Source organism: Notamacropus eugenii, chromosome 3 (genome assembly GCF_028372415.1).
Source record: "Notamacropus eugenii isolate mMacEug1 chromosome 3, mMacEug1.pri_v2, whole genome shotgun sequence".
Classification (NCBI taxonomy): domain Eukaryota; kingdom Metazoa; phylum Chordata; class Mammalia; order Diprotodontia; family Macropodidae; genus Notamacropus; species Notamacropus eugenii.
This window is the reverse complement of record NC_092874.1, coordinates 275,209,381-275,219,707: the sequence shown is the minus strand read 5'-3', so window position 1 is coordinate 275,219,707 and position 10,327 is coordinate 275,209,381. Positions and strand designations below refer to the sequence as shown.

Below are 10,327 nucleotides of genomic sequence, written 5' to 3'. Positions count from 1 at the left end.
TAATTCCTCAAAGGCTAAAAAAAATACAACTAATACACAAGAAACATCATAGCACTATTTTTTGGTCTGGACCTACAGTTCCAGCCATGTAGAGGACACTCGATACACCCCATTGCAGGATCACCATTCTCATTGAAACAGAGTTGCCTGAGTAGGGTGGGAGGGGAGTTAAGTGACTTCCCCAAGGTCCCATAGTCCCTATGGGTCAAAGGTGGGTCTTGAACCTAGTTCTCCACAGTAAAGCTAGTTATACACCCGGGGCAGCTAGGTGGAGCACTGGATAGAGCACCACCAGTGCAGGAGTTAGGAGGACCTGAGTTCAAATCTCACCTCAGACACTTGACACTCATTAGCTGTGTGACCTTGGGCAAGTCACTTAACCCCATTTGCCTCATCCTGGGTCATCTCCAGTCATCCTGATGAATATCTGGTCACTGGATTCAGATGGCTCTGGAGGAGAAGTGAGCCTGGTGACCCTGCACAACCCTCCCTCACTCAAAAAAACAAAGTCAAGTGCAAGTCATGTCATTATTTCTCTGATGGCATGGTCTTCTTTGGCAGTGAAGGATGAACGCACACAGTTATGCACTCACTATATAATGCTATATCTCCCTTAGTCCATTTCATATTTTCTTAATATGATGCATTGTAGTAACACAGAAGCCCTTTGTAAATATAAATTCATGCAAAGTAGGTAAATTTGAAAATGCTACAATGCAAATCACATGAAAAAAGCAATAATAAAAGTTTTTTTTAAGGGCTGAGAAAATGAATGGTGTGGAAAGAGAATAGAAATCCTAATGTGTATTAAGACCCGGCGTAATCTCAAGAAATTGATTTTTGATTAATAATGGATTCTTTTTTATTGTAGGAGTTCTCATGCAACTGAGTATCTAAATCTATATCTCCCCAACTGGAAACCCAACCAACACTTGGCATTATCTGGAGGTGGGTCATTTATTGGAGTTCATGGAATTTTACTAAGTGGTGAGCAGATATACAAATTAGCCAAGTCCATAGTCCATCTTGGTATCTTCGTTATTGTATGGAAGATAGCAACAGGGAGTCATTTATAGGAGGGTGTCTTGAACTTTACAAAAATGGGAAACTGACTTGAGAGTGGGTAGGTCATAATGGTCCATTTGTATAGCACAGATTCTGCATCCACCAAAAAAAGGGTCTTGTTCTTCATCATTTTTAAAATAAAGATGTTTTGGGTGGATTCTTTCCTGATGTAAAATCTGAAAGTCAGAAGTGAGTACCTAAGGGAATAATTAAAGGATTAAGTTAATTAATAATAATTAAATCAAGCACTTACTTTAGCTGTTTCCGTTTGTGCTTGCAACAAGAAGGCTGCTATACATTGTTGATAACGGTTTTCATGTTGTAGAAGGAAAGCATTTCTTAGCCCAAAGACTGGAAAGAGACATTCACAATGACATGTTTAGCTAATTATTCAGTAATAATATCTGGATAGTTTCCTAGTTTCTCCCTTGGGAGTTTGTTTGGGGGATGCTGGGGATGGTGGAAAGTTTTCAAGATGGCGCAGATAGAGAAAGTCACCTTAGAACTGTGAATGATGTCTGAGACTTGAGAAAATGTTATTCATTGCATCACAGACTTAGAATTGGAAGGAACCTGTGAGATTCTAGTCCAGGGCTGGGGAACCTGCAGCCTCAAGGTCACATGTGGCCCTTTAGGTCCTCGAGTACAGCACTTTGACTAAATCCAGATGGTCCTCTAGGTCCTCAAGTGTGGCACTTTGACTTGGTCAAAGGGCTACACTTGGGGACCTAGAGGGCCATGTGTGGCCTCAAGGCCGTCAGTTCCACCACTCTAGTCCAACCTCCTCATTTTGGAATTGAGTTCAAGACTCAGAGAGATCAAATATCTTGACAAAGGTCCCACAGGTAGGAAGCAGCAGAACCAGAGTTCAAATGGTGATCTGACTCCAAAATTGGTGCTCCTTCTATTACGCCATATTACTTCCCAAATTATCCATGCAAATGATAGGAAATAACCCACTCTTCATGGAACAAGATAGATATTTTAAGGCTAAGTTTCCATGATAAAAATAACGTTCTATCAAGAAACAATCAATGTGGGGACAGAACAGAAATGGTTCTCCCTCCCCATCGCAGACTTTGCTTTCTTAAGAAAAAAGTAGGTATCAAAATAAAGCAAGAAGATATGGCTGACACCATTGCCTCCTGAAACACACACACACCCCCACATACACAAATGAAGTCAGATGTGAGAAGGCAAAACAGCTTTAGAATAGTCTATGTGTTGTAGACCATTTCATTCCCCAGCTGGCATGGCAAAGACCATGCAGGATTCTATTCTGGGAGCAGATTCCTTTTACGCAGCAGGAACTCTTTACAATCCGCTCTTGAATTATTGCTATGGGGGAAAAATATATATATAAATCTCTCAGCCCATCTATTCTTTGTAGTCCATTTATTTTTAGAAGCTAAGGGAGCAGGCCCAGTCGTTGGATTCTTATGAGGTGTGAGTGCGGTCACAGGGGGCTGACTGGTGGTTTTCTTAGTAGATCATTAATCCAGGGCTGCTCCACTGTCTTTACTTTTACTGACTAAATATAATAAATTTAGTGATGATGGGACTGCTCTGAGGCAGAACTGACTTTGAGTGGGAATATCGATTTCCTTTATAAAATGTAATTGACTCTCTCCTCTCTGATTAGAAGTAAATGGTACATTTTGAACAACACGGTGACATGATACTTTCTCAGGAGGCAAGGGAATTTACAAATAGCTTTTTTAAATGATGAAGTAGAGAAACATATATACCTAAGGGTCCATTTTTATTATGTATCCTGTCTGATCAGTTGAATCTCCAGAGGGAAGTGAAGACAAAAGAGAAAGAAGCAGCATTCCTCAAATAAAAAACCACCCACTGGGTGGAAATATGGCAAAAGGAAGGGTTCCTAAATAAGGTACAATAGGGACTATGTATACAGTTGTCCCAATGTGACCAATTATGACCAATTTCCATTAAAAGTCGTGGCCCAGGAATTGAATTACCTTTGTCCTTATGAGAGTCTGGTTGAATTCTTCCTCCTTACTGTAGCCAACATATCTTCTAGCGTCTTACTTTGACATAGATCAAAAACCTCAACCGACCTAATGTTAAGTAAATTACTTACTAGGGTGTGTGGTTCCTTGTCTTATATACAATACCTCCAGTTTAATTCATCACATTTACTGTGTCTACCATATCATTTCAAGAGAAATATGATGTATTGGATAGAGGACTTGCCTTGGAGTCTAAAATGTGATCCAGATCTATGTTCAAGACCCAGGTCTGACATATCTTAGCTATGTTACTCTGGGCGATTCTCTTAAACTATCACTGTCTTGACTGGTTATCCATTAGCATGCTCTTGATAGCGGGGAGGGCTTTTTTGCCTTTCTTGACAACCCCACACAGTAAATATTTAATATATATTTGTTGACTGACTGAGGCATTGGGTTGCTTTGTTTTGTTTTGGGATGTTGCTCTATACCTACTTTATGTCCTATTGTTTTTCAGCTTTCCCAGCAATTTTTGTCAAATAGTGAGTCCTTATCCCAGAGATTGGGATCTTTGGGTTTATCAAACGCTAGGTTACTATGGTCATTGACTGCTGTGTCTTGTGTACCCAACCTATTCCACTGATTCACCACTCTATTTCTTAGCCAGTACCAGATATTTTTTGATGATTATTGCTTTGTAATATAGTTTTAGATTTGGTACAGCCAGGCAATGTTTCTTCGTACTTTTTAAAAAAAATTAATTCCCTAGATATTCTTGGCCTGTTGCTCTTCTAGATGAATTTTATTGTTCTTTTTTCTAGCTCTATCAAATAATTTTTGGTAGTGTGATTGGTATGATTGGTTTGTTTTATTTTGGACCAGATCTATGATTTCATTGGTGTAGGAATTTGCAAGTAACGAAATCTTCTACCACTACATATCAGCATCTGCTCTGCACCTGGGAGTCTCAGAGACTTGCCAGGAAAAGTGCAGTGGGGGGCATTGACAGGCTAAATAATTTGCTCAGAATCACGCATCTAATGTGTGTAAGAAATAGGGTTCCAGATCTCCCTGAGCCATTATTACAGTGCTTTCTGTCAATGGGTACTGGGGATACAAACAAAAAAGAGTCTGAGAGACTTTCTCCTAGGGAATGGGGATGGTTTGACTTCACAGACTGGGCCTCATTTTTTTGGAGGCAATAAGAATAAAGTGACTTGCCTCAGGTCATTCAGCTAGTAAGCATGATTTGAACTCAGATCCTCATGGTTTGAACTCAGATCCTCCTGGTTCCAGGGTCCACACTGTAGCCACTGTGCTACCTGGCTACCCAGTTCTCATTTTTTCCCCCCTAAGTCTCCTGTTTAATCTAGAGTCCCAGGGATGGGGAACTTGTAACCTCAAGGCCACATGTGGCTCTCTAGGTCCTTAAGTGTGGTCCTTTGAACTCAGACTTGGCAGAACAAAAAGTTTGAATTCAGTCAAAGGGCTGCACTTGAGATCCTAGAGGGCCACATGTAACTTTGAGGCCACAGGTTCCCCACCCCTAATCTAGACCATCTTGCTATGGATGTTAGTTTAAACAAGGAATGCCCAAGTCCTCAGAGGAAAGTCCTATATACCTGGAACTTTTTATATATTAGGGAGGTCTAAGTATATCAGCGCATACAGTGATTAGCTCTCTCCCCACTCCCTCGCTGTCTAGCCCTTCTCCAATAGGGAAAATGCTCCAGAGCCATCCCCTCTGGTTCATCTAGGTTATTTAACCAAATTGGACCTGATCTCAACCATCAAGGATTTGTGATTTGTCCAGTGTGGACACCCCCACCATTGATGTAGATGATGGAGACTTCCTTACTAGATGGGTGGTCTTGATGCATTTATATAGCATAATTTTTACCAAATCTCATTGGACATAACTAGGCTAATAGAAATACTGTAGTATAATACTGTAGATAGCAAGATAGAATGCATAAGCAGGCCCAGACTTACCTGGATTCAGTAAGTTCAGATACATAAGATCATATTCTAAAAACAAGTGATTTGTCCAAGGTCACACAGTATGAATCAGAAGAGAGTGCTGAACCCAGGTCTTTCTGTCTCCTATGCTACTTTTTGTCCTTAGCCCCATATGACAAATGACAAAAATGAGGCGCAGAGAAGAGAAATAATTGAACAAGGCAGTGTGGCATAGTAACTACCAATGCTGAATGTTAGGTCTGGAACAATTGGGTTCAGATCCCCATCTTTGATACTTATTAGTTATCCAACCCTGACCAAGTCAATGAATTAATAATCTCTCTGAGCCTCAGTTTTTTTATCTCTAAATTGAAGGGTTTGGCTAGATGACTTGGGGTAGCTAGATGGCACCACACTACCTAGAATGCTGGGCCTTGAGTCTTCCTGACTTTGGAAGTTCAAATCTGGCCTCAGACACTTACTAGCTGTGTGACCCTAGGCAAGTCACTTAACCCTATTTGCCTCATCTGTCAAATGAGCTGGAGAAGAAAATGGCAGACCACTCCAGTTTCTTTGCCAAGAAAACTCAAAATGGCATCATGAAGAGTTGGACATGACTGCAAAATAAAGGATAGTCTCTGATGTCCCTTTCAGGTCTAAATCAATGATCCTGTGGTCCTAAAGCAACAGATTCCAGATTCAATATCAGTTTAAGTGACTCCCAATCTACCTTTCTTTCCCATTCATCACACTTGCATACCTGTAGGTTACAGAACTTCCCCTTACCTCACTACTACTCTCTTTCCCAAGACTAACCCTGCAAGGTTTATGAGATGTATCTTTTTCTTTTAATGCTAATTAATATGTATCAATCTCATTAGAATTAAGAGAAAAAGTCAGCCAGGTCCAGTTCTTTCTAGAAGGGAGAGTAATTCAATTATATGCAGTAACATGATGATTCACATTATGACAGCTGTCAGACTTGGGTGCAGACAATATGTTGTTAAACAATAGGGCAATGGGAAACTTTGATGACCAACAGAAGCAATACCACAAAAGCAGGAGAAGTCTACCTGATACATGGAATGGGTCAATATTTTTAACCACCAGCCGGTCCAAAGGAATAGGCTGATCGAGCACTGTACAAGAACCACCTTCTTTAATCATCGCCTGTAGCTCAGGAGTGAGGGAAGGACAGAGCAAACCTGTGTCTGAGCCCCCAAGCTTCTGAAAGGAAAGAAGGAAATCATTCAATAAATTCAAAATAACACACCCAAATCATGACCTAATCCATGATGTCTTTATGTTGTAACAGCCTCTTTTAGGTGGCATCTCAAAATATTATCTCTGGTGCCTCCCAGATCCTGAGAATAATTTCCCAATAATTTAAGTCCCAGCTAAACTCTTCCTTCTACAAGAAGCTTTTCCTCTGAGAATGTCTCCAATGTCTTATTTGTACATAGTTGTTCACATTTTGTCTCCCTTATTAGTGAGCTCTTTGAAGGCAGGGGCTGTTTTTGTCATTGTGTTTTGCTTTTCTTTTTGTTTGCTTTCTGGCTTTTCTTTGTGCCTTCAGCATCTAACACAGGGCCATTCCCATGGGCATTCAGCAGGACTTTAAAAAATGTTACTTCATTCATTCACTTTTGAAACCCATGGTCACTGAATCTTTACCACCATTACACTTAAGAGGAGGTGTCGCTGCCCTATATTTTGATCCCTTTTGGAGTAAGATGGAAGACGAAGAGGGAAGGAATGATTCCTGCTATGCTGCATTTGGATCCAGTCACGAAGATGCTACAAATGGCATAGACTCCAGATAAACTCAGGACCCCAGAGTCTGCAAATTGCTGCAATCATTTTTAAAATAAGAAATGAGGCAGTTTAAAAGAGATGGAAATGATTCTGATCTGCATAATAGAAGTGAAATGCAAAACAGCACAAGAGAACTGCATTGATTTGCCTAGAATGGAATGACATGGCTTATGGATGATCATGACATGAAAATTTTGGCCATAATGCTTCTTTCAAGGTCCAGTTGGGTTTGGCCATCATTGGCATGTCATAGGTTGACATTTAAATTCCTTAACAGTCTGGCTCCAATCTACTTGTTAAAGCTCTCCCTCTCATGAACTTGAATTTCCAAATAAATGGGTCTCCCTGTTATCACCCATCATATGACATTCTATTTCTATGTCTTTGTATAGAGACAACTGGTTCATTGGTACCAGACTGTGCCCTATGCCTGGAATGTTCTCCTTACCTCAACCTCCACTTTCTCACCTCCACCTCCACTCCCACACCTCCACCTTCTCACTTCCACCTCTGCTTCCTTACCTCCAGCTCCAGCTCCACCTCTTGGAGCCCCAGCTCCATTCAGCTCTCAACTCATGTTCCACCTTCTGTCAAAGCCCCTTCTAATCTCTGAAATAATTAGTCTTCTTCTTCTGCCAAATTACCTTGAAATTCCTTTGTGTAAATTGTGTACTGTACTGATTGACTCTCCCACCATACACACAAAATGTAAGTTCCTTGAGGACAGACAAATTTCATTTTTGTCACAGTATTTCCCGTGCCCAAAGCAATGGCAGGTACATGGAAGGGAAGGTGGTTGAGATCTCCCCTAAAGATATAGATTCCTTTCCTTGATGTCACCCCACTTTTTCCTTCCAAAAGGATATTTTTATGTAAGAGATCATGAGCTTCTCCCCCCTTCTCCACTCTCACCTCCCAGCTTAAACTCTGAGGATGCTTTACTTAATGGGACAATAACAATCAGACAGGAAATTCTTGGTATACCCTGAACCTGGGGTCAGAAAACAAGATCAAGCTGTGTAAATACTTCTCTCCCTGAGGGACCTTGTGGTTTCATCCACCGGTTGCTTCCTATGAACTGTTCCATCCATCCCTGTAGGCCCATCTTTCTTTTTTAGACAGCAGTCTGACAGCTGGGCAAATAAAACTATGAGCGTTCTAATTTCCAGTCCCTTTGAGGTGGCAATGGACTTGGGACTGCATCTGTGATTTCGTTGGTTTGGTTGGGGAAGGTAGCAGGGGAAAGGAATGAACACTGAACCCCTACTCTGTGCCAGACATACTGCTAGGCTCTTTATAAATATTATGTCGTTTGGTCTTTGCACAACCCTATTATCCCTATTTGAGGAAACTGAGGCAGACAACAGTTAAGTGATTTGCCAAGGTCACATAGCCAGTATGTGTAAAACTTTGGACTTGAACCCAGATTTTTGTGGCCTTGAGGCTGGCTCTCCATCCCATGCTAACTTTCTTGAGGTGATGACTGAAGGAAAGTATTGCCAAGTTTTCCAGTTCTTTGAAAAACTAACGTTTGGCTGATATCTGTGAATTTCTTTTGATTTTTTGGTATCAAAACCATATTTGATTGCAGGATACTCCTTCTTGAACTACTGGTAGTAATTAAAAGTCTACGGTGTTTAGGAGAGTCAGATCAGAGCCCTTTTAAAGTCACAGAAGTGGAAAGGAACTCAGACATCATATGCCTGGGCCCTCTCACTTTCCAGCTAAAACTGAGACCCACAAATGGAGAAGGAACTTGACATGGCCACCCCTAATTGCTTTAGTTTTTCCGTGATACCAGTCAGCCTCATATAAACAAACCCATGAAATGATTTAAGAAGGTTCTTTGTATTAAAATGGTAATTGAATGGAACAGCAGGGTCTCAGAAGAGATAGGATGACAAATGGGAAGATGTATGCTGGGTGCAAACAGCTTGCGGTGTTTTGGGATTTTTGAAAGATGTGCACAGAAGATGGAAGCAGGAGACTGTAATGGAGGAGGAATACAGAAAAATGGCATGGCCCTAGATCAATAGTGTTAGCAGCTGAAGGGGGCCAAAGGCAGTAATTAACACAAAGGTGAGCAAAAATGTTTTTTGTAACTGTATTTTGGGCAAGGTCCTCACCAGTCAGAGGAATGACTGGATGAGTGGTTGGGATTATTAGGATGATGGCGATAGACTCAACCCCACCAGCTCTAAGGTATGTTATTCAATAAACTCTTACTAGCTGTGTGACTCTGGGCAAGTCACTTAACCCTGTTTGCCTCAGTTTCCTCATCTGTAGAATGGGCTGGAGAAGGAAATGGCAAACCACTCCAAGACCTCTGCCAAGAAAACCCCCAATGGGGTCATGAAGAGTCAGTCATGACTGGACAACGTGACTGAGTTTTAGGTGGGTGTGGCTGTCTCTTTTCTTTGAAGTCCTGGACTTGATACAGGTACACTTGAAAACCAAGTCCAGGAGATCTTTGTTATCCAAAGTTGACTGGTACCAGAAAAAAAGACCAAGTAAACAGTCTTGAGCAATTGATTCAATCAGTTCCATTCCATTCAACAAATATTTATTAAGCAATTACTGCACATAAGACATTGCTGCTGGGCTCTTGAGAACGTGGAGACCAAATCTGTAATCAGTCCCTGCTTTTAATTATCTTACATTCCACTGGAAAGGTCAAGAAATAGAGAAATAAAAACAAGATCCTGGTCCTTGATCGGGAATGCTTTTGGCTTATGAAACTGGAGTCAGTATGAGACCATCCTAATTACTGTACAGCTGTCCTGCCTTGGTTTAAAAAGTCTGACTCCCTAGCCCTGCCAACCAGCGCTGAGTGGGAATATAGTTAAAAACTGTAATTGTTCATCAGCCTCAATATGAAAGTTTCTTTGCCTCCTGGCTCTCAAAATAATTACCTTTTCTGTAAAAGGTACCTCCTTCAGAGGCAACTGGTGATAGTGCATTGAGCGCTGGGCCTGGAGTCAGGAAGACCTGAGTTCAAATGTGTCCTCAGGCACTTAATAGCTGTGTGACCCTGAGCAAGTCAGTTAAGCACTGGTTGCCTCAGTTTCCTCATCTATAAAATGGGGGTGATAATCAAAGGATCAAATGAGATAATTGTAAAAAGCACTTGGCATAGTTCCTGGCACATAGTAGGCACCTTATAAATGCTTATTTTCTTGCCTTGGTACTTCTGTAGAGCCCTCAGGAAAGCAAGGCTCTGCCCCAGGATAAAAAGTTAGAGAACAGGCCTTTAGCAACAGATGTTCAGTTACCACACTTGAAGACCTGAGTTCAAATCCCACCTTTGCTACTTATTAACTTATCTTGGGCAAGTCACTCAACCTTGATGACCCTCAGCCAACTCTTTGGGATTTTTCTACTAAGCTATTGATGAGTTGCTATCTGCTGATGGAAGAAATAATAGAGCTTAACACCTATGACTAAGAATAGTTAGTTACAATAGGCTGATAGATGGTGCCCCTGAGTAAGCTCCTGCCCCATTCTACCTGCTCTCT

At 41.2% G+C, this 10,327-nt stretch overlaps 1 protein-coding gene across 4 annotated transcripts in view; it reads right to left on the bottom strand.

Moving 5' to 3' along the window:
* Positions 1–10,327, bottom strand: part of PLEKHG7 (pleckstrin homology and RhoGEF domain containing G7) — an 85,763-nt gene that overhangs the window by 4,743 nt on the left and 70,693 nt on the right. For 3 of the 4 annotated variants that reach the window (XM_072655569.1, XM_072655568.1, XM_072655570.1), the window contains exons 15-16: positions 6,071–6,224; positions 1,319–1,416 (exon numbers count right to left, since the gene is read on the bottom strand). In XM_072655569.1, the coding sequence (XP_072511670.1) occupies positions 1,319–1,416; positions 6,071–6,224 (252 nt within the window). The remainder of the gene's footprint in view (positions 1–1,318; positions 1,417–6,070; positions 6,225–10,327) is intronic. The other variant, XM_072655571.1, reaches the window with a different exon arrangement.